Source organism: Diuraphis noxia, unplaced genomic scaffold (genome assembly GCF_037042655.1).
Source record: "Diuraphis noxia isolate RWA-SAM2 unplaced genomic scaffold, SU_Dnox_SAM2 contig0005, whole genome shotgun sequence".
NCBI classification, from domain to species: Eukaryota; Metazoa; Arthropoda; class Insecta; order Hemiptera; family Aphididae; genus Diuraphis; species Diuraphis noxia.
The window spans coordinates 17,712,709-17,736,222 of record NW_028301715.1 but is presented as its reverse complement, the minus strand read 5'-3'; the positions used below and the strand labels follow the sequence as shown (position 1 = coordinate 17,736,222).

The following is a 23,514-nucleotide window of genomic DNA, read 5'->3' as shown; positions in this document are numbered from 1 at the left end:
GGTGGAGACGATATTTGGACAGAAGGAGGCTGCAAAGCGTGTTAGGCATGCAAGAGGTGGACAGGTAGAATGAGAAATGTTGTTTTCTGTGGGCCGAAGGTCAGCTTTTTTTGAGAATTGTTATGTTGGTGAATAAACGATACAGAAACAGGGCAGTATTGTGATGAACATTTCCCACCCATTCCTAGTTTTTGGACAGAAAAAAAAGGTACGTATGTTTAGTATAATTGAAATGCCTGGAGTTGAAATAAATTTACTAGCTTGTAGATACAGTGTTTTTCTGTTTTATTCAACCACCACCTGTATAATAAATTAATAAATAAATAAATTTATATTATTAGCTAACGTTTATTCAATTAAATAATTTCATGTACCATTTACTAAAATAGGTAGTGAAATTTTAAACATTTATTTCGTGGTGTTATTGGCATTGGCGCACATACGGGGGTGCTTAGCACCCCCAAATTATTTTGAATTAAAAATTTAGTTTTAAGTGTAATTTTGCATTTAGAATGAGTTATTTCCAGTTTATATTGGTAATGCAATAATTTTTACTAAAAATGTTGTTTTCGTATACTGCAATGCCTATTGGAATGATGATTTATTGATATGAAAATAATGATATAAACTAAAATTATTTAGTTTGATACTATAGAAATTTTCAGCCATCTATTCTTAGTTAGTAGTTCTTTAATATGGTGTTTTTTATTCAGTGACAACTTCACTGATATTAAATTATTGTATTTTATTATTATTTCCATTTTTCTGCATAAATACCAACAATTTATTAATTCAATGTCAAGTAATAAATGTAATATTTTATATTATTCACATTGTATTACTTGTTTCAATATTTCCAGTACATTTAAATTGGGTAAAATAAAAAATGATGAAAGTAGTGAAAATGTAGACAACCCTAATATTAACACTTGTTCATTTAATAATATTATAATAGTCGTTATAATAATCGGTTATAGGATATATTGAAAATCAGATTCATTAATTTGAGAATTTTTATGTATTAATGTAGTAATTTTTTGAAATAGTAAGTGTAACCGTATAGGTGGTGTGTGGAGAGCAAAGTCTCCCACTAGTCACTTTGAGGTAAAATATTTTAGCACTCCCAAGTTTAAGACTGAATGTGCGCCTATGATTATTGGTATCCGTATCTGATTGTGTTTTTATTCGATAGGACGATAGATGCTAATAAATATATGTAACTATCTATAAAAATCATAAAGCTAAATACTTTTAGTATATGTTTTAGAAAACGTACATAATCAACCAATATTCTTCTAAAGATCGACTGGATGTATATGTAATATGTACACTTATTATACATTTATACAATATTTATCAGTTCCAGTGGCTCCCTCCTGTCCGAAATGTTTTTAAAAGTTAAATATTTCAAAGTGAAGACCTTTTTTTAAATTTTTCTATATGAATACCTCTCCCGAAAATAGATCCTAGTGGCGCATCTGGTTAGTACTATTAATATCAGAAAAGTATCATACATTAAATAAACTTATTTAATTAGTGATAGTATTCACTTTTTGACAATTATAGAATTATAGAATGTATTTTGTTATATTGATTTTTTTATTACGCTTATCGATTAGATTTGGATAATATATTATCTCAGTTACATAGGGAAAATTCTAGCTTGAAAATTCAATATGACCAGGAAACCGACCAAACAATTTTAGCAAGTAAATACATTCGAATAAATTAAATTCATTTTTCGATTAGACCTGCCAGACCTGGCCACAAATAATGTTTTGAGACTTTTGGGAGGTTGAAGCTGAGAGCTTAGCCTCCAGCCACACTTATTTGTATCTATGGGCATGGGTGAATTGCATCTAAAAGTAATTGGTGAACGAATAAAAATAGACTTAAAATTTATATTGATCTTAGTCGTCCACAAACTATAAAAAAAGCTGGACGGTTTTGAAACAAAAGAAAGTCACGTACCTACACTTGATTTGAAAATCGGTATTTACTTTTAATCAATTTATATTTTTAACAACTAAATACTACCTATTTTTCATAGAAATATTAACAAGTTAATTTACCTGCTATTATATTCCCAAAACTTTTATTGTAATTTTATTTTATTTTTTTTTTAAACGGGAAAGTGGATGTCACTCTGCTGTATAGTAGCTGGTTACAAGTGGGTATTACTGTATATAAAAAAAAAAACGTGCCTACATGCATTTTTAATATTTTCCAACTGATATTATATCAACTTATGGGGGACCTTGTATTAAATTTTCAAGTTTTTTGACCCAACGAATAAAATGTTATTGTAATTAATAAAATGAAAAACTAAAAAAAAAAAACAGAAAATTTCAAATGTCTATAAATAATTTAGAAAATATTAAAAGTATAGGAATTAATGAAATAAATATATGGTGTAAGTTTAATGTTTCTACATTCTACAGTTATTCTTTTTTGAATAACAAAAAATAAGGATATTGGTATAAGATCATCGGTACCTAATGGCTAACGACTAACGAAAATTGATGTAAATATACGAATACCTAACGAGTTATATTATTATTTTTAGTAAAATAGGTACATAATATTTTACTTGTTGTGCTAACTTGCTTGATCAGATAGTAGATACTAGATGAATATATGTTTATAAAAGTGCTTGGTGTGGCGCCGGCCGTGTAATATACTAATGTCGTACAATCAAGTCCGGAAACGGTCCGAGTTTACGTATCAGCCGCGGTGTTGTTAGCTCCCAGATGGGTGACCATTCTTGGCTTTTTAGCAACAAGCCAACAAATCCTTGTCATACATATGTCACGTGTCCAAACCAACCGTTCCCCTCTCTCCAAACAGCTAATGATCATAGTTTTCAGGCTTATGAATTATTCATACATTTTTTAATTGATTCATTTTTAAATAATAACAAAAAATAATTTTAATAATAATTTTTAAATATTAACAAAATTAATTCGTAAATCCTATAGGTACAGTGCATCTGGTGCTTGTGTGCTAATACGTCTCTGTTTTTCAGACACACATGTTATTGACCCGGGAGAGTTTATAAGTTTAAAAAATCGACAGAGTTTACTGCCACCTTTTTATTACACGTCGTGTACGTTTATAAGACGAAGACAACACATTTATGCATGCAGGTATGGTGTTCTTTCAATGGCAAATGGCAATAACAGATTAGACAACCTTAAAATAATACTATGAATTTAATCTGGGCTCGGACGCACGATCTTAGACCGTGACGACTGACGATTAAAAGAAAAAATAATAATATTATGTGGAAATCAACCACTCTACTTCTGCTTTATTAGTACTTTCATTGTTGATATTTGATAATAATTAATATGATATACATATACCTAAGTGATATAATAACAAGTACACTGAACACGAAATCTATAGGTCGGATTAATAATGTTCGAACTATGAAAGTTCATAGGCCAAACTAACTTATAGTCACTAGGTAGATAGTACACTACATATAGTAGGCACCCATAATTATGCTAAGTAGACAAATTTATTTGGATTTATTTATTGTTCAGTAAATATTAGGTACCAGTTACCAATTCCAAACCAAACATCACGATTTTAGATTGGATTATAGGAATAATATATCTAACTATTTTTTAAATGGATCAAGTAAGAGTAAATAATATAAAGTAACGTTACGTATATGATTTATATAATATCATTTTTAATTTATGAAATTACAGTTAGACAAAGTCGTGGCAGCATATCGCGTGACCGCACAATATCCGGAATTATTATCTGCTAGAATACTTAATAGCTCAAAAGCTTCTGTTAATGTTCATTCTGTTTGGATTCAAAAAGTTTTGGAGAGGCAATCAGTAACCAAGTTCCGGCAAACTGTATTTTCAGATTTTAAGACTTATACCTTAACATCTCCGCCGACCGACATAACAAATGAGTATAATCACACATAAACCATAGTAGCATTATCCATGAATACCTACGTATATGACAAACCTATTAAATAATAAAAAATAAAATAAATAATATGCATTTAGGTTGATAAGCGCGCACTCAAAATCAACTAAGTATTTTTGTGTGGTTAGAGAAATTGAATCTGGAAATGAAATAAAACAGTACTTAGAAGTATGGGATGAATGTTCTCTGGTGAAAAATTATGACTTGAGTGCTTTAGATGTGCACGGAAAAATTTATACTGATGGTTAGTATGATGATTATAATATTTACATAATAAATTTATTATTATACATTAAATTTAATGTGATTTGTACATTCTGATTATTGATTTATAGCTGAATTTGGAACTCTAGAGTGGTCTCCTGATGAAACAAAAATTGTGTATATTGCGGAGAAAAAAGTCCCAAAGTCAGAACCGTTTTACAAACAAAAACCAAAAGCATCCGCTGATAAAGATGGGGTGCATAAAAGTGACACTGTGCCGGTTTGTCTACTGATCATTTTTACTACTGTGTGTAGTATTTGTTTCTTAATTTTAATAATAATAACAATGTATATGTAGGGTAAACAATATGATTGGAGCCAAGATTGGGGTGAACAGTTGGTCGGAAAGATTACTCCAGTTTTGGTGGTATGTGATATAAAAACAGATACTATAGATGTTCTTCCGAATATTCCAAATGATGTTAATCCTGCAACTGCAACATGGACACCTGATGGAAAAGGAGTTGTGGCAATTGGACATACAATCACTGCTCGTAAATTGGGTCTAATTTACTGTGCTAATAGTCCTAGCATTGTATTTTCTCTCACATTAGATGGCCAATATGGTTAGTATATATATTGTTGTTTATTATATTAGGTACAAATTTATTTAAAATTGAAATATTACCTATTATTATATCATTTATTTTAAATTTAGTTTTTTATTACATGATTTGTTGTATAGGTATATGCCAAAAATCTAATTTTGAATAGTCCTTTTGCAAAATCTCTCTACCTATGTAAAAAATACTCATTTTTAGTAAAAAAGAATAGTAAAATAATAGAATAGAGATATCGAATATTACCTACCTATTGTAATATTATGGTTAATAAAGGAGTAACAAAGGTATTATCATTGATTATAGAATAGAATAGTCTATTCTATAATCAATGGTATTATATTTTCAAATTGATAACTATTCATGGGCGTTCCCAAACATAGATGAAGATATTTTTATACATTTAATGCTTTCATTTTAAAAGTAATCTATGTTTAATAAATTGGCACATTACAGATAATGCTTTGAAAATCAAATTTAAAATTTTTGGGGGGGAGGGGGGTAAGTCACAACTTGCATGTGACCCTTCTTGCCTCCCCTCCCCCGTGGACGCTCATGTGGATATTCTTTATTTCTGTTAAATTGCTTGTAGTTACTAATGGTTGGAAGAAAAAAAGTTAACAATTTAATCAATGGTTATTCATGATTAATTTTGTATTTTAAATATATTATTTTATGATTCTAAAATATATTTTATAAATGGTGTACTTTGAGAGTATAATAATTTTATGTAATATCTGGTACCTGTTTGGGTGGTATAAAATATAAATTTTACTATTTATCATTTTAAGCTTTAATTATAATTTCATACCATATTATAAGTATATTTATATATATATATATATAATGATTATACACTATATAGTTATTATTCTATTGCATAGATGTGTTGAGTTCTAATTCAGAACAATTATGTGTGAAGTTTCCCAGGTTCAATTTGAATGGCACAAAGCTTGTGTGGTTAGAACGCTTAGCAGGTGGGCCACATAATTCATGCTTTAAATTGATCTCTTTCAATTGGTCAACAAAAGAGGTTATTCCATTAATATTTTGTATATTATTTGTGTGAAAATTACGCTAAACACCATAAATTCATATAATTATTTATTATAACTTTAGATTACTACGGTTGTTGATTTTGACAATCAAAAAGTCCACAATAATGATGTTGATCAGAATGAAAATTTACCATTCTATGGCCTATATGATCTACTACATCATATCAATATATTGCCAAGAAATTGTTGGTTGAATGATAATAAAACTCTTGTATTGAGTACTCCTCAAGGTGGTTCGATACATACATTCGCTATTAATACTGGTAATAGTTGTACTTTATTAACTGGTAGTTGATTCATAGGTTTATGTTAAATACAATATTTTTGAAATCCTGATTTTTAATTATTTTTCAGAAACCAAAGTAATAAGTTATCTTCCAATCACCAAACCGTTTCATGAAAGTGTTAGTGTAATAGATATTTGCAATAATATTTTGGTGTGTTATAAATCATCACTTAATAAACCTGGACAATTATTTGCAATCAAACTGCTTTCTACATTTGAAGCATATGATTTTACCAATGTTTCCATCCATGAAATTTCACCGTCCCATAGTCTTCCTAATAGTGAAAACTTTGTTGTTGAGCATGGTTATACTCTTTACAGTAAGATCCTTATAATTTAAATTAATTACAGAGATTTAAAATAAATATTTGATTTATTTATAGATAAACCAACTACAATTTTCTATGGGCCAAAAAACAATAACTGTCCTTTGATTATATGGCCTCACGGAGGTCCTCATTTATCATCTTTAGATTTTTTTAGAGCTGATATTGCATTCTTTGTCCAGTTAGGTAATGACAAGTTAAAATAATATTTTGATAACCATTTTTTTTTTCTCTTAGTTATTACTTATTTGTTTTTATTAACATGTTACTAGGTTTTGCTGTATTATTTATAAATTACAGAGGATCTACAGGGCTGGGTAAAGATTATGTTGAATCATTAATAGGTAAAATTGGTGATTTTGATGTCAAAGATATTTATAATGCACTTCAATATAATCCTTTGTGGTCCAATAGAAAATTAGTGTTATTTGGTGGTTCATATGGTGGGTTTTTAGTTACATATTTGAGTGGACAGTATCCAGTGAGTATAAATTAGGTACTACAGAGAATACTTAATAATGAATTGTATTTTAATTTAAATTGTACACTAATTAAACAATTAATATTTAATATGTTTTATTATTTAACAATAGTTTAATGCACACTAATAATACATTAAAGTTTCCCATGCACGGGAAACCTTTATCAATTATAATTTATATTAATTAATGGAATAATTTAATTGCAGTCTGAGTTTAAAGCAGTGTGCGCTTTGAATCCTGTTACTGATTTGATTGCTATGTTTGGGTCAACTGATATTCCTGAATGGTACGTTTTATTTATAGCAAACATTTTTTTCCTTGTAAACTGTTTTATCTAAAAAAACATTTAAAGCTTTATCAACTAGAATTCTTTGTATTGATTTGCTATCACTATTTGATACTTCTGATTGCTATGTTGTATACTTGTTTTGTTGTGTTTGTAGTAGATTATATCACGTAAGAAGTTTCATTTTAGACTTAATTTAAGAGTGTAATATTAGTGTAGGTATATAATATTAGGATGACATTAAACTTAATAAAATAAACAATTAATTAATTTTATTTGTTTGTAGGACCATTACAGAAGCTGGTTATAATTTTTCTGAAGTAGATAGCTTGGCAAATTCTAAAGATATTTTAATGAAATTAGCAGATTGTTCGCCGTGCAAAAACGTTCATAAAGTTCAAGCTCCTACACTTTTATTACTTGGTGAAAAAGATTTACGTGTTCCTTCATCTCAAGGTCTGGCATATTACCATCTTCTTAAGAAGAATGGTGTTACTGCTCGGTAAATTTACTTTAAATACTAATTTGTAATTATTACTATGGTCAATATAATCAAACTAATAATTTTTTATTTAGAGTGTTGATGTATGATGATTGTCATCCATTAAGTACTGTTACTGCTGACATGGATAGTTTGATAAATGCAGCATTATGGTTTATCAAATATTTAAATAGTGATTCTGAAAATTCAATTATCTAAATAAATCATTCCTTATTTTATTGTGAAATGTAATTGCATGCTTTTATAAGTACAAAAAATAATCCTTAGAACTATAGACAGTTTAATATATTATTATATTTATATAATATTTTTACAATATTTTCATGTTTAATCAAACTTTTGGAGTATATTTTACAAGGTATTATAATAGACTATATTATTCATGATTTTTAGAACACTAAATAATCATATAATTACATTTTAAGAATATATAGATTTTCTCTCTGGTAATAACAAAAAATTAAATTTATCATATAATGCACAATTCACCCTTTTAATTATGCTACTCTTATACTTATAGTATAAAAATATAAATAAATAAATTTTTTTGTATCTTTATTCACAATATTTTTTAATAAATTACAGGAAAATAAAAATACTTAATACTAAAGGAGGTTAGGTGTTCATGTAAAAATACATATGGTAAATATTTCCTGTCAATTATAAATATAATTTTAGTCTGAAATATCATATACTCAGTGGCGGTGTGAATAGCTATTTTTTGAAGCAGCCGTCTCGTTTAAAATAGGAGGTGGGAATCCCAATGACCCAATGACTTGCAGTCTTCAAGACCTAGACGGCTAATCTAGGTGTTAATTTATGCTCAAATATTCACATATGACCTGTATTTAAAATGAGTAAAAGGTAAAGTATAAACTGTTTAAAATGAATAATTATTATAATATGATTATTCTTTTCATTCATTGAATAAATTATAATTGTCTAGTACCTTGGTTTTGGGGATAATCTGTTAAATACATGACTCATAAATATATGTATTTTAAATTATCCATTGATCAGTTGTCACTATCGACACTATCACTATGATTACTTCCTAGTTTTTCAGCTCTGGAAGTTGATAGTTCTCCATCGGATGCCATTATATTAGAATCTTCTTCATCGTCCAACATTAAATCAGAATCTGTTTCACTGTCTGATAAGCGGCTAAACATACCACGGTTTCTACTTGTAGCAGCACTACTAACTGAAAGTGTAAATAAACAGTTATCAATAAACAATAATTAATCTCAATATTATATTATTTTAAATTGCTGAAAATATTAAAAACAATTTTCATCATGAATATTCTTTATTTGAATTTCATAAATTAAAGGATATTTCGTTATTTAATTTATTTTGGTAGGTATGTGCAACACGTATTATCAAATATTATTACGTTTTATACGAATATGGTAAGTTATAAATAATTTAACCAATATTGAGTATAATATTTTATTCTACTTACCTCTTCCTTTAATACTAATATCTGGAGTATTTTCTAAAAATTGGTTGTTATACTGTTCATTATTGACTTCTTCCAATAGTTTTAAATCATCGTCTTGTTTATTGTTTTCAATAATTTTTTTTGCCATTTCCTTATGTAAATAAAAAATATTAACTCATATTTTAATCGCTTACTATTAAGTATAATTTACTTGTTGTTGTTGTATGTGTATTAGTTCTGCCTGAGCGACCTGTTCTTGTTGATACTCTAAGTAACTTATACATCTTTGTCTTGTAATATATTCTTGATATAAATTTCTAAGTTCAAATTCTAAGTCCTCAAATTCCTCTAAAAATGCTGGCCTTTAAAGTTGAAACAAAATATTTCAAAAGGAGAAAATAGGTAACCAGTAGGTATTGAATGTACCTTGTCATTGCTATTAAAGTAATTTATTTTACTATTATTAATACAGTAAGTTAAATTAATTTTGCCGAAAACTTTGAATTTGAAAATCACATTGTATGTACAAAATATAATAATATACTTTAAAAGTTGCAAGTAAGTAGATTAGTAGATTACACATGAATGGCATTAAAATTACATCAAAATAACTAAAATTGTTATTCTATGTTCGAATATCCAATTTTGTCTAGATTTCAACTTAAAATCTTTCATAACTTTTATACATTTATTAGATTTTTTGGTTAAAGCATGAACTATTAATGAGAAACTTTGACTTATAATTTCAGTCCGTAGCCATACCAGTAAATAATTTTTTTAATTTCTAACTACAAAATTACTTGCAAATTTTTGTGATTTATTATAATTTGACTTTATGTCTTTAATTTTAGATTCTGAACGAAGTGATGAATGTATTGATTTTACAATGATGTGTGTTTTTTTTTTGTGTCTGTTTAACTAGTCGAAAATATAATGCTTCAATTTCAAACTTTGGGGATGGTTTCCGATGTAAAAGTGAAAATCCTTGGTGCATTGTAGAGGTCAAAAGTAAACATTTTCCAACAGTTTCCACAAAAAAAAATGACAGAAAAACGGGAATTTTTACGCAAAACCAGTTTTCGACCAAATCGATTTTTTTATATGCTTGTAATTCAAAAACTAATCACTATATAAATACTTGAAATTTTCACCAAATGTTTATGTTAGTGATATCTATATCTACAGTTTAATTTTCAAAAATTTTTGACTTTTTTTGAGAATTTTTTTTGAAGTGTCGATAAAAAAATGTTGGATGACCAAAAAAACTTGAAAATTTAATACAAGGTTCCTTATGAGTTGTTCTTATTGTAGATAAAAAAAATTAAAAATCGTTAGTCACAATTTTTGGGTTTATTACTAAGGATTAAAAATACAACACTAAGTTTTCCATAAGTTTTCCTTCAAGTGGCTATAGAGTATAGAGAAAACTCTAAGCATCATTATAGGAAAACTTTTAAGTGCGTTTGAATTTTAAAATTTTACGAAATAGCGTAACGATAACGATTTATCCTCAAATGATTTTAAATATTTGTTATTATTCAAAAAGTATAAGTCGTAGATACTTGAAAATTTCACCAGTTATTTAGATTGGCATTTTCTTTACATGATTTAATTTTTAAAATATTTTGACTTTTTTTGAGATATTTATAGACAACTGAAATTTTAAATTTTTCTGAAAATTTTTTTTTGAAGTGTCGATAAAATATTTTTGGCCCCTATATCATAATACTTGAAAATTTAATACAAAGTCTCTCATAGGTTATTCTTATAGTGATTAAAAAATGATAAGAATACATAGGCACATTTTTTTTTATTAGCATTTGAAGTTCAAATATTGACAAAAATTCGTCAAAACCATGAATATTTTTTTTATGTCTGTCATCACGTTTTGGGGCAGTAAAAGTGCTTCGATTTTTGACTTCAGTACCTTATTCGATCAGGAAATGAATCTAGTTGGTATTTTGGGGGTCAAAAGGAAAAAATTCTTAATATTTTTCTAAATAAACAAACTAAAAATTAAGGGAAAAACAGGAAATTTTACGTACAATCATGGTTTTCGACAAAATCGATTTTGATTTTTGATGTAACTTTAAACCAAATGACCATTGATACCATTGATATGTATATCTATGATAATATAAGGTATTGTGAATAAATTATAATAACTACATTCAATGTTTTTGGAAAAAATGATTAACCATGCCTTATGCAAAATGTGTCTTAATTGAAAAATAAAATATTTGTTTCAAAATAGAATATATGACAATATTTAAATATAATATATCCTAGACTGACAAATCATCTCCGTTCAGAATCGTTTTTCGTACCTATATAATGATACCTATCATTGCACTCAAATCTAACCTACCCTAGTCAGAGGTCCACCCCACCACCTAATGTACAGCAGAGCGATACCCACTTTCCCGCTTTTTTTTAATTTAATTAAAAAAATCAGTTTCTTCAAACATTGGATTTGAGTAAAAATTTATAAAAAATCACTTTTTGGTGGGAATTTTCAATTAGACCTCTCAAAAATACCAAATAAATCCAATTTGTTATCAAAAACCAAACTTGTTATTGAAAGTTTAAGCATTTTTTTGTTTACTTAATAATAATTAATCATAAAGGATATTTTATGTGTTGTATTATTTATAAATTATATGCATACATTTTCTAATTATTTACCTCACTTGTTTCAATGTTTGAAGTCTCTTTGAATTTCTTTTTAAATCTTCTCGTCGTTTTGAAATTTTTGCATCCAGGTTTGCTTCGGACGCTGAAATATTTTTTAACAAATCTCTAGTATGTTGAGTTTCTTTTTTTGTTTTCTGGATTAGTGTCTTAACACTTTGTTCAACTTCATTAATATCCAATGCAGCATTAACTCTACTGTCTCTAATTGGCCGTAGTTCGCTTTCTTCTTCTAAAGAACGAAATAAAGCAGCACCTTTTTGAGTAATTTTTGATGCCAATTCTCTTATCGTTTTTAGCTCATTGGCCTAACATAATATTAAAAATACATTTTATCAATCGTACAAATGTCCGTTAGAAATTAGATTTAAAATAGAATACTTTGTAAGTTAAGTTAGTTTCCAATTTGGTGAAACCTTCATCCTCGTAAGTTTGTTTTTTATTTAATGCATCATAAAGTAAATCAGTTATTTTCAATAGCTCACTTACTGCATTTCGATCTGCTTGATACAGTTTCTTTACATTTAATTTTACGTTTGTTTTAAGAATCTAAATGACAATATTTTATTTTTTGGTCACATTTTCTTAATAATGTATAGAGTTAAACTTATATTTACAAAAAATTCAACAATCGAGCGAATGAAATAAACTCGTTGTTCAGATGTATGAATTTCTTGTGGTAGATTAGTGTCTGGTTCAAAACGCAGAGCCAGCCAAAATAAAATTTCAGAAACCAAACTGAAATTTGGACTATGAAAGCTATCCATAGATATTTGTTGAAGATATCCTAATGATCGCATGACTTCAGTGAATTCTGTAAAAGTAGGTATAATATATAATATATTGTAAGGATTGTTTTCGACTCAGTTTTTGATAAGTAGGTATGAAGTTATACCGTTATCAATATTTTAGTAAAAATTTCAATTACTTACTAAATAAATCCCTGTAAGACATATTAATATAATTATATTGTAAATATATTTATTATAATTCCTTAACGAGCAAGTAGGTTATTGTTGAGTTGTAGTGCAGTACTATATGCTAATGGTCAAAGGTAAAAATTATTTGTTGTTGCTTTCTGTTGCTATGGCCCTATGCAGGGTTGGTAAGTTTATGTAATTTCAGTGGTGGTGAATAGGGTCTATTGTAAATTACAATATATTTATATTATATTTTATATATACATTAACACTAATATATGAATAGGTACCTACTTACTATTTCTATAAATATTGAATGACAACAAATTTGTACGAGATAGGTACTTACTAGGTACTACCTAGGTTATATTTTGTTGATTACTATTGTCTATTCTAGTTACTTAGACTTATTATATTTACAAATTTATAATTATCTTGGTAGGTATGTTGCAACATGTATACATTTGTGAAGTTCATCTCAGCTTTGTATAAATGTGTTATATACTCTTTCAGTTAAGTCCGAAAGGTAAATTTGTTGTAAGAATTCGTTCACTTACGGGTTGTAAATCAAATACTACACAAAATCTGTTTAACTTTAAAGAAATTATTTTATTAATTATTTTATTATATGAATATTTTAACGACACAGTATTGTACGAATCGGTTACTTATTCACGACTGGCTTTTGCTTATTCTACATTCTTGTCTTTGCGACGCAGTCGCTTACAAAAAAAAAAAACTATATATTATTATTGTTTAATATGCTTACTAATCTAAAGTGTGTGCAAGGGTTCCTAACAAATGTAATTAAGATAGATGTAATAGATATATTTTATTTTATTTTATTTTTTGGAATAATTCACTAGGTAGCTAGTGGCAAGATCGCAAACTTTATATATTAAAAAACAATGATTAAAGTTTGAAAAAATCAAAAAAAAAGTGGACAAGTATGTAACTATGTAAGGGTACCTATAACCTTTCTGTTTAGCTTGCTACAAAATAATAAGTGTCAACTGTCGAATGCACCTTTGAATTGAGTTGGTCAATTTTAAACTACGATAACGTATGTTTTAAATTTAAATTTAATGATAAATAATTACAAACAAACCTATGAAAAACAATTCTGTGGAGACGGCCTGCAGACGCCAGTCTATATTATATTACTTACCATTTATTTTACAGTAGGTAGGTATGTATATTATAAAATCATTGGTTTTACTACCTACCTAAATATACGGTGAATTATTGATTCCGCCGAAACTACCGGTTTAGAAAAAAGGTTTGTATCGATTCCGCCGGCTACTGTATAAAATATCTACATATCGATTCTGCCGGCTACTGTTTAAAATATCTACATATTGATTCCGCCGGACACTGTTTATCCCCCCTTATTGTATATGTATTTTACATAATAATAATTAAAAAAAATAATAATTGTATAATTCAAAAATAAAATGTATATTATAATTAATTCGTGTATGTGAATATAATATAAAATATTAAAATGTATATAATATGTACTATAGTCTGAATTGTATAGTCTTGTACATAATGTAGGACTGTAATTTTAAAAATACATTTACAAATTACAAGGGCGGGATAAACAGTAGCCGGCGGAATTAATATGAAAATAATATTAATAGTAGCCGGCGGAATCGATATGTAGATATTTTAAATTTTTAAACAGTAGCCGGCGGAATCGATATACGCCCAAATATACATTTAAATTATTTAATCTTTTTTTTTTTTGATATAATTTGTAATGCCCAAATACACTTATGCATAAGGAAAATCTTGTATCAAATCTTCAAGCCTTTGGTGATAAAATTAAATATTTTACGAATTTTATACCTAGTTCAAGATTATAATTTGCAAAATATCATGAATTTGATTAACTTTGTAAACATTTGAACGTTGAATGCTTATTAAAAAAATTAATTATCAATATATATTTTCGTCATTTTCGATATAATTTATTAGCTGTAAGAAAAAATCATAAAAAATACAGTGTATTAATATGTCAACGGTTTTTAGTCGCAAGCAATATTGATTTCATCATTTATTTATTTTATTTTAATTAACTTCCACCCAACGGACAATTTAGAAAGAGTACAGAGGTATATACAATGTTAAGTACTGCAGATATAATACCTAACTAACAAAAGAAAGTAGTTTAAAGTGGACATAGATAATAAAAAACTAGATACATACAGTGGTTGAATTGGAAAAAAAAATAAAGGTGGACTCTAAATGAAGTTGAACAATTAAGCAAATTATTTTAATAGTAACCCTATATTCCTTGATGAATATAATAAAGGGGTACGCTATAATTTGAAGAAAAATGAAGAGTAGCTCAGTCCCCCTGCGTCCTCCCCCAATTCAACCACTGGATACATAAATATAGATAAGTGGCCCAAGAAGAAAGTAATGGTTACAACGTAAGTATTATTGAAATTTCGAAGCATACGATGCATATGGTGATTTTGTGACCATAAGGAGAAGAGTGGGATGGAACGTAAAGAGATGTGTGATCTCTGGTAGGATAGGATGAAACACTACGGAACAAGATACTAGATAGTATAGAGTCGGAGAATCAAGGGAGCCATTAAGAAGTGAATAAGTGATGAAACAAAATTAATGTCAACAGTAGGTTAATCAACGAATAAACAGTGTTTGGATTATACATAAATGGAAAAAAAATTATGCTAATTCAACTTATGAGTTATGACATAAATTGTTAATATTATAATATGATGAGTAAATAATTAAGGACTATACTCAAGTCAGCAAATTCTCAAATATCATATTTTTTAAAAAGTTATTAGGTACGTTCTAAATTAATTTAATTGAAAAAATATCGAATTTTAAAAAAATTCTAAAAAATGAATTAGGTACTTGGGCTTACATAAATCTTTTTACCATCAAAATTGTTCTTATAATCAGAATCAAAAGTAGGCTATTTTGAGTTTATCCAAAAATTTTTTTATTAAATTAAATTTTTTTTCAGCACTAAAAAACAAACATAAAACAATTTATCATACATAAAAAAAATAACCATTTTTTAAAAATAATAACGAGTAAATGGACTATACTAATATAGTTCATATAAACTGTGCAATCGCAGATAATAAAATTGATTACTAGTTTATTACGTATTATTTAATCATTTTACTCGTTGTTGCATATTCAGCATTTATATTATATGATATTACACCTATACTGTTTATACTAACAATAATCATAAGTATCATATTACGATCGGTGGGGACTGTCCATCGGTTATTAGCGAGTAGAAATATATTGTACGTCATTACGATTTATACTGTTAACAATAAATGTCTATATAATACGTTTATGTTATTATTTATATTTATAATACATAACACTCGTAATGAACTTTTTTATCGAAGTAGGTAGTAGCACTAGTAGGTACAGACCTAAATAAATATAAAAGCTACCTATATAAGACACGTAGTTTAATAAATAAATAATAATACCTATCATATTGAGAATATTGAGATTACGTTTCAAGAGAACATAATCAAACAAAAACCGGTCACTTTATCACTATTCTTTCTGTAACTATCTTATCTACAAATTTTAATCTTGGTTCAATGTCTGTGTTGTGTGTTTCAAGTTTCAACAGTTCAATTATAAACACTAAAATTCGTAAGTTCATAAGCTGAATTGAAGTTGTATTTTTACGCAGTGAACCGTTTATTTGGATTCTCTTATTGTTATTTTGATCATATTTACATTGAAATATTTTAAGTACTGTTTTGGAAAATGTCTCAAGTAAGAAATTATAAAAAGTCAAATTATCTACATAACATGATTGTTAATTTTGCAACGTTGCAGTTAGATAAAATTGTAGCAGCGTATCGTATAACTACTCAATATCCGGCAATAATATCTGCTAGAATACTTAATTGCTCAAAAGCTTCTGTTAACGTTCATTCTGTTTGGGTTCAAAGGGTTTTGGAGAGGCAAGCTAAAATCAGGTTCCGGCAAACTGTCTTTTCAGATTATAAGACTTATACTTTAATGTCGCCACCAACTGATATCACTAACGAGTACATACAGAAGATAATATAGTAACATAAAACGAGACAAATCTACTTAATTAAAAATAAACAATATGCATTTAGGTTGATAAGCGCGCACTCAAAATCAACTAAGTATTTTTGTGTGGTTAGAGAAATTGAATCTGGAAATGAAATAAAACAGTACTTAGAAGTATGGGATGATTGTTCTCTGGTGAAAAATTATGACTTGAGTGCTTTAGACGTGCACGGAAAAATTTATGCCGATGGTTAGTATGATGATTATAATATTTACATAATAAATTTATTATTATACATTAAATTTAATGTGATTTGTACATTCTGATTATTGATTTATAGCTGAATTTGGAACTCTAGAGTGGTCTCCTGATGAAACAAAAATTGTGTATATTGCGGAGAAAAAAGTCCCAAAGTCAGAACCGTTTTACAAACAAAAACCAAAAGCATCCGCTGATAAAGATGGGGTGCATAAAAGTGACACTGTGCCGGTTTGTCTACTGATCATTTTTACTACTATGAGTAGTATTTGTACTTAATTTTAATAATAATAATAATGTATATGTAGGGTAAACAATATGATTGGAGCCAAGATTGGGGTGAACAGTTGGTCGGAAAGATTACTCCTGTTTTGGTGGTATGTGATATAAAAACAGATACTATAGATGTTCTTCCGAATATTCCAAATGATGTTAATCCTGCAACTGCAACATGGACACCTGATGGAAAAGGAGTTGTGGCAATTGGATATACAATAACACCTCGTAAATTGGGTCTCATTTACTGTACCAATCGTCCTAGTCATGTATTTTCTCTCACGTTAAATGGTCAATATAGTAAGTTTATATTATTTATATTTAAAAATTACCTTTCTTAATTTATAGTATTACACTTATAATGTATCAATGAGTTCAATTGTCATCTTTTCAATTCAGTGTCGGCCTGGGATCTAAAGGGCCCATAAGGCAATTTTTTTAAAGGGCCTCTCAAAAATACCCCTTTAACTTTTTTGTTAACAGCTTTTACTGTAGTAAAAAATGTTCAAAATGTTAACAATAATTCTATATTTATACAATATATAATCACAAAATGTGATATGCATAAAATTTAATTAAATAACTTAACAGAACTAGATTGTTGTATTGATTAATTTATATTAGTTAGTAGTCCTTTTAATAAATTTGATGAGTTAGCCACATTGTCAATCAATTTCCTCGGTCGATTACTATATCTTTTTCTACAGCCAATATCATTAACAGACCCAAATTTTCTTGTTTTAAAGTTGATCGTAATTTTGTTTTTATAATCTTTAATTTTGAAAAAATTCTCTCGCACGAAACTTGTGTAGATGGTAAAATTAATACAAATTTGTAAACTATAAATGAATTTCAAAATAGATTTGATTGAAATGATAATTCTGAAATCATTACAAAAGCACAATAAATACAATTTCTGCATTTATTACAATCAGGTTTTTTTGTTACTTCATCTTCACTCTCAGTATCATTAGATGATTTATTTTGAGTATTTGTATTATTTTTGTAATTTAAATCAATAGAAGATAATTCTGGTAGGAAATTTTTAAATTGGAATCAAATTGTTTTAGCTCCAAGCATATTACTTGTCTGTCTACTCCTGCCAATTCACAAATAGTTTTTAAAGCATCATTTTATTCCATTGACTCAATGTTGGAAAATGTTTTTGGGTCTAACCAATTGCAGTCTCTGAGTAAATTTGAGTAATCAATGGCTTGGGTATCAGCACGCAGTACGCACACAATCGGTAAATTTACATTATACACTTGTATTTAAACATTTTCAACAAATTAAATAAGGCCTCATCTTGAAAAATACAGGTTGGGGCCTCAGAGGCGATCGCCTCCTAGCCGCCTGGGCCAGGCTGACACTGTTTCAATTACATTTTTAGTTTCTATTTTGTGAACCAAATTCTGTATTCTTAATAATACATTTGAAAGATTGGCTTTACTTAGTATATATAATATAAAAGTTGATATATTTTGGGTCAGGTAGAATATATACTAAATTACTTTATATTAAAATTGATTCTGTTTATGTGATAAGTAAATACCTGTAAGTTCTTATAATAATACTATAAAAAATTAAAAACTGGCGGGTGGCTGTCGTCGTACCCCGGACCTCGCCCTGCCTGTAGACAGTGCTTCTCATTCTATGCGACCATCTGTTGCAATTCGAGTCGGCAGCACGTAACTATTGATGCTATTGTTCAATTTAAAATGTTATGCTCTTCTGTAGACAACATTCCACGTTTATACAGTATATTGGGGTTTTTTTGTATTATTGCATTTGCATTTGTAATAGTTGGCAAGGAAGGTCAATATTAATTATTATAATAAATATTATTTTACATTATTTCAGCTGTGTTGAGTTCCAATTCAGAACAATTATCTGTGAAAACTCCTAAATTCAATTTGAATGGCACAAAACTTGCTTGGTTAGAACGCTTAGCAGGTGGACCACATCATTCATGCTTTAAATTGATGTCTTGTAATTGGTCAACAAAAGAGGTTATTTATTTTTTAAATCTTTGAAAATTGCCATAACACTATAAACTAATATTATTGTATCATAAATTCAGATAACTACGGTTGTTGATTTTGACGAGAAAATACTACAAATCAATAATGAACAATTGCCATTCTATGGTTTGTATAATCAAGCTATACCAAGTAGATGTTGGCTGAATGATGACAAAACCATTGTGCTAAGCACTCCTCAAGGAGGTTCGGTACATACATTCGCTATTGATACTGGTAATAGTTGTACTTTATTGGTTGATAATAAATTATACAATGTTTTATATTCAAAATATTATTTTTGAGATCCAATTTTTTTTAAATTTTCCAGAGTCAAAAGATATTCATTATCTTCCAATCACAAAACCATTTCATGAAAGTGTTAGTGTATTAGACGTTTGCAATGATGTTTTAGTTTGTTATAAATCATCGCTTAATAAGCCTGGACAATTATTTGTAATCAAGCTTCTTTCTACATTTGAAGCTTATGATTTTACCAATATTTCCATCCACGAAATGTCACCATCTCTTAGTCTTCCTAATAGTGAAAACATTGTTGTTGAGCATGGTTATACTCTTTACAGTAAGATCTAAATAATTTAAATTAATTATAGGGATTTAAAATAAATATTTGATTTATTTATAGATAAACCAACTACAATTTTCTATGGGCCTAAAAACAATAACTGTCCTTTGATTATATGGCCACATGGTGGCCCTCATGCATCATCTTTGGACTCTTTTATTGCCGACGCTGCATTCTTTATTCAAATAGGTAATGTCAAAGAATAACAATATTTTATCGATTATAGTAATAATTATAGTTGTTATTTATTGTTGACGCATTAGGTTTTTCTGTGTTATTTATCAATTACAGAGGATCGACTGGCCTTGGTAAAGGTTATGTTGAGTCATTACTTGGTAAGATAGGTGATGCTGATGTCAAAGATGTTTATAATGCAGTTCAATCCAATCCTTTATGGTCAAATAAAAAATTAGTGTTATATGGTGGTTCACATGGTGGTTTTTTGGTTACACAATTAAGTGGACAGTATCCAGTGAGTTCTTACATTACTGCAGAGAATACTTAATAATGAATTGTATATTTAATTTAAATTGTACACTGATTATACAATTTAATATTTGATATAATGTTTACCGTGTGACCGTGCACAGTGCATACTGCATAGGGTTCATCTTTCAGTAATAATTTTAAATTTTATTAATATTATTGCAGTCTGAGTTTAAAGCAGTGTGCGCTTTGAATCCTGTTACTGATTTGATTACTATGTTTGGGACAACTGATATCCCTGAATGGTACGTTATATTTATAGCAGACGTTTTTTTATGTTCACTATTTTATTTTAGAATACATTTAAAGCTGTATCAACTAGAAATCCTTGTATAGATTTACTTTCGCTATTTGGTACTTCTGATCTACCAGATTGGTAAGAATAATTTTCATTAACAAGCTCTTGTATAAATTCGTCTGCTACACAGTATACATTACAAAAAAAAAAAAAAAAAAATCAATTACTTATTATTACTGATTTGCAGGGATATTACAGAAGGTGGTTATAATTACTCTGAAGTAGATAGCATAGCAAATTCAAAAGATATTTTAATGAAATTAGCTGATTGTTCGCCATGTAAAAATGTTCATAAAGTTCAAGCTCCTACTCTTTTACTGCTTGGTGAAAAAGATTTACGTGTTCCTCCATCTCAAGGTCTGGCATATTACCATCTTCTTAAGAAGCATGGTGTTACAGCTAGGTAAATTTACTTTGATGATAAGTTATTACTATAGTTTAACTTATTTTATTTTTGTTGCAGAGTGTTGATGTACAATGACTGCCATCCATTAAGCACTGTTGCCGCAGATATGGATAGTTCAATAAACACTGCATTATGGTTTAAAAAATATACAAGTGATGATTCTGAATAATTTACTATTATAGACTATAGTATATATACAAAATATATTGTTCATGCCCTATCCATTTATAAATTATCCATAACTATTTGTATAAGATGCCAAATTGAAAAACTAACTATTTTAAATCACAGTTTTGGTTTAAGAATATTATTGGCTTAAAGTACATCATTATCTATAATATATAAAGTGGTCTGAATATTTTTGAAATTATTTTCTTATGTATTTTAAATATATACTAATGGATAATTTATTATTATTATTATTTTTTTTTTTAACAATTGAGAAAAGAAAAATTACGAGTCAATTATTTGTCATAATTATATTTTTTACAAATTGAAAAAATCACAACTTTATTATTTTTTATATCTCATGACTTATACATCAACGACGATGACTATAACAACAAAAGAACTATCTACCTACTTATAAAATTATTTTATAATTCATGTCCTCAATTTCAATTATACTACTGGTAAGTTGTAACTAATTTACTGTTTCTATTTTGTAATAAACTACCTAGTTTTTGTAGATATGAGTGATCAATGATTGTAACTTTGCAAGTTCAAAACAAATAAATAATATGTCAATAGGTTAAACCGTAAATAAATATTTCAACAAAAATAGTCACCTAAGAATGAATACAAATTTGTACAAAAATTAACAAATATCACAGCATCGAGCAACAGCAATAATATATAAAATTACGATAATATAACCAATAATTTAAAATGAGGATTTTTTGCAATAGTTAACAAAAATTAATATTAAATTACTATCTACCTGACTATCTGAGCACTTTCCTTTATTGGGGCCTATGCATGATGCGTATGACATGATCAGAGGCAGTACGTTCTGTTCAAAGCTCCCGACGAACAGATGGGTCTCGAGCTCACATTGCTACCTACGTGGTTAGTGGAGTCCTATAGGTACGTGCCTACTGACTGTTATCAATCTGACTATTTGAGTAACACACTAACATGTTCGTCACCTTGTTAATTTAATAGACACTATATTATTATACATTATATGGCTAACATTTACGACCAAGCACCTGCAGTTGGCTGTGAGTATCTTGCTCAATATTTTTTTAGCTTTTTTATAAATAATAACCGTAGTAATGTGTACGAGCATTTTGAAACAATAGTTTAATGAAAATTAGGTACATATAAAAACAACCACATTATAATATATGGATATTAAGGAAGACCACCACATAATAAAGATCTGTAGAGTAAAATAAATATTTGATTTGAAAATCTATAAATAGGATAGTTCAGTTTTAAAATAATTTGTATCCAATCTTCTTAACTATTTTATGAATTTCCTCAAAGTACAGTACTGGTAATTTTCAATTTCCTCTAGTTTCTTTGTACATCTATGTAACATTTGCATGAGAGTAAAAAACTTGACAATTTTATACAAGATTTCTCATTTAATTTCCTAACAGCGCGTTACAGAAAATTGAAAATATATTAATCATTTTGTTTTAAAATACATGAAATTATGTATTAATATTATTTAAATCATAACAAGATAAATAATATTTTTATTTTCGTTTAAATATTTGATTTAATAAAATATTTTACTGTAAATATCAATAAATTGGTGCGTTTTTGACATTTTTAAATCTTTTGTACTAGAAGAACTAATGATGAACCTATAATTGCATTAAATTACCAAGCCTTCGATTTAAAATTTAAAATTAACATGTAATTTGTCTAAATATTTTTTTAGTGGTATTGAGTATAGAAAATGATAATTTAAGACTTTAATCTTCATCATTATTTATATGTATAATAGGTAGTTATTTTAGCGTAAGCCACATATTTTTTTATGAATAATTGAAGTTTACATTTTGATGAGACTAAACTAATTGACGTTCAAACTTTTATATTAATTACTTACGATTTACCTATTTTCAAACGATTTCTGTTATTAACACGTTTTTCAAAAAATATGCAAATAATGATTTTGAAAAATCCGCGTTCACTTAAATTATAATATTTCTTTTATATAAAATGGAATTAAAAAAATACTTAAACTAATTATTCAAGCTATATTTATAGACAATTTTTGAATTATTTTACTCTTTTTTCTACTATGATTAGGTAATAAAAATGTTATACTTAGATAAAACAAAACAAATAATGAATTAAAAGATATTATAAACTTGTAGAAATTTAAAAATAT

At 27.7% G+C, this 23,514-nt stretch overlaps 3 protein-coding genes across 13 annotated transcripts; 2 read left to right on the top strand and 1 right to left on the bottom strand.

The window, feature by feature from the left end:
* Positions 1–2,995: 2,995 nt before the first annotated feature.
* LOC107168239 (acylamino-acid-releasing enzyme-like) lies at positions 2,996–7,944 on the top strand. Of its 2 annotated transcripts, XM_015517576.2 has the most exons (14): positions 2,996–3,146; positions 3,549–3,645; positions 3,720–3,934; positions 4,035–4,198; positions 4,290–4,438; positions 4,517–4,784; positions 5,663–5,811; positions 5,898–6,099; positions 6,191–6,442; positions 6,506–6,634; positions 6,721–6,929; positions 7,137–7,216; positions 7,503–7,718; positions 7,793–7,944. In XM_015517576.2, the coding sequence occupies exons 2-14, from the start codon at positions 3,637–3,639 to the stop codon at positions 7,914–7,916; spliced, it is 2,166 nt and encodes a 721-aa protein (XP_015373062.1). In that variant the 5' UTR covers positions 2,996–3,146; positions 3,549–3,636; the 3' UTR covers positions 7,917–7,944. The 2 variants fall into 2 exon arrangements, with proteins under 2 accessions (XP_015373062.1, XP_015373061.1); XM_015517575.2 differs by lacking the exon at positions 2,996–3,146 and having other exon boundaries at positions 3,407–3,645.
* On the bottom strand, positions 7,602–15,814 carry LOC107168232 (clusterin associated protein 1). 6 transcript variants are annotated; one of them, XR_016191937.1, is made up of 8 exons: positions 15,679–15,814; positions 12,471–12,667; positions 12,235–12,402; positions 11,848–12,161; positions 9,374–9,524; positions 9,184–9,313; positions 8,668–8,922; positions 7,602–8,560 (listed from the first exon to the last, which is right to left on the bottom strand). XR_016191937.1 is itself a non-coding variant. In XM_089228671.1 (7 exons), exons 1-7 carry the CDS (start codon positions 12,805–12,807, stop codon positions 8,735–8,737), a joined length of 1,170 nt encoding a protein of 389 aa, XP_089084797.1. In that variant the 5' UTR covers positions 12,808–14,627; the 3' UTR covers positions 7,602–8,734. The 6 variants fall into 6 exon arrangements, 1 of the variants encoding a protein (XP_089084797.1); XR_016191933.1 differs by lacking the exon at positions 15,679–15,814 and adding an exon at positions 12,786–14,624; XR_016191934.1 differs by lacking the exon at positions 15,679–15,814 and adding an exon at positions 13,072–14,623.
* An 81-nt stretch (positions 15,815–15,895) lies between these two features.
* On the top strand, positions 15,896–21,522 carry LOC107168241 (acylamino-acid-releasing enzyme-like). Of its 5 annotated transcripts, none has more exons than XM_089228668.1 (13): positions 15,902–16,568; positions 16,632–16,846; positions 16,922–17,085; positions 17,177–17,325; positions 17,403–17,670; positions 19,231–19,379; positions 19,451–19,625; positions 19,720–19,971; positions 20,035–20,163; positions 20,238–20,446; positions 20,757–20,836; positions 20,946–21,161; positions 21,222–21,522. In XM_089228668.1, exons 1-13 carry the CDS (start codon positions 16,560–16,562, stop codon positions 21,331–21,333), a joined length of 2,127 nt encoding a protein of 708 aa, XP_089084794.1. In that variant the 5' UTR covers positions 15,902–16,559; the 3' UTR covers positions 21,334–21,522. The 5 variants fall into 5 exon arrangements, with proteins under 5 accessions (XP_089084795.1, XP_089084796.1, XP_089084794.1 ...); XM_015517577.2 differs by lacking the exon at positions 20,757–20,836 and adding an exon at positions 20,626–20,705 and having other exon boundaries at positions 15,903–16,568; XM_089228669.1 differs by lacking the exon at positions 21,222–21,522 and having other exon boundaries at positions 15,896–16,568; positions 20,626–20,836; positions 20,946–21,087.
* The last annotated feature ends 1,992 nt before the right edge of the window (positions 21,523–23,514 follow it).

What these genes read in the sequence shown, in the direction of transcription:
- LOC107168239 (XM_015517576.2), top strand. An exon ending in CGGAAAAATTTATACTGATG is followed by an intron (nt 4,199 to 4,289) that starts GTTAGTATGATG and finishes ATTGATTTATAG; the next exon opens with CTGAATTTGGAACTCTAGAG. An exon ending in AAGAATGGTGTTACTGCTCG is followed by an intron (nt 7,719 to 7,792) that starts GTAAATTTACTT and finishes TTTTTTATTTAG; the next exon opens with AGTGTTGATGTATGATGATT.
- LOC107168232 (XM_089228671.1), bottom strand. Translation starts at nt 12,807, where the DNA reads ATGTCTTACAGGGATTTATTTA. An exon ending in AAACTAACTTAACTTACAAA is followed by an intron (nt 12,162 to 12,234) that starts GTATTCTATTTT and finishes ATATTATGTTAG; the next exon opens with GCCAATGAGCTAAAAACGAT. An exon ending in CAAACATTGAAACAAGTGAG is followed by an intron (nt 9,525 to 11,847) that starts GTAAATAATTAG and finishes TCAACTTTAAAG; the next exon opens with GCCAGCATTTTTAGAGGAAT.
- LOC107168241 (XM_089228667.1), top strand. Translation starts at nt 16,605, where the DNA reads ATGATTGTTAATTTTGCAACGTTGCAGTTAGATAAAATTGTAGCAGCG. An exon ending in GTAATTGGTCAACAAAAGAG is followed by an intron (nt 19,380 to 19,450) that starts GTTATTTATTTT and finishes TCATAAATTCAG; the next exon opens with ATAACTACGGTTGTTGATTT. An exon ending in ACAACTGATATCCCTGAATG is followed by an intron (nt 20,706 to 20,945) that starts GTACGTTATATT and finishes ACTGATTTGCAG; the next exon opens with GGATATTACAGAAGGTGGTT.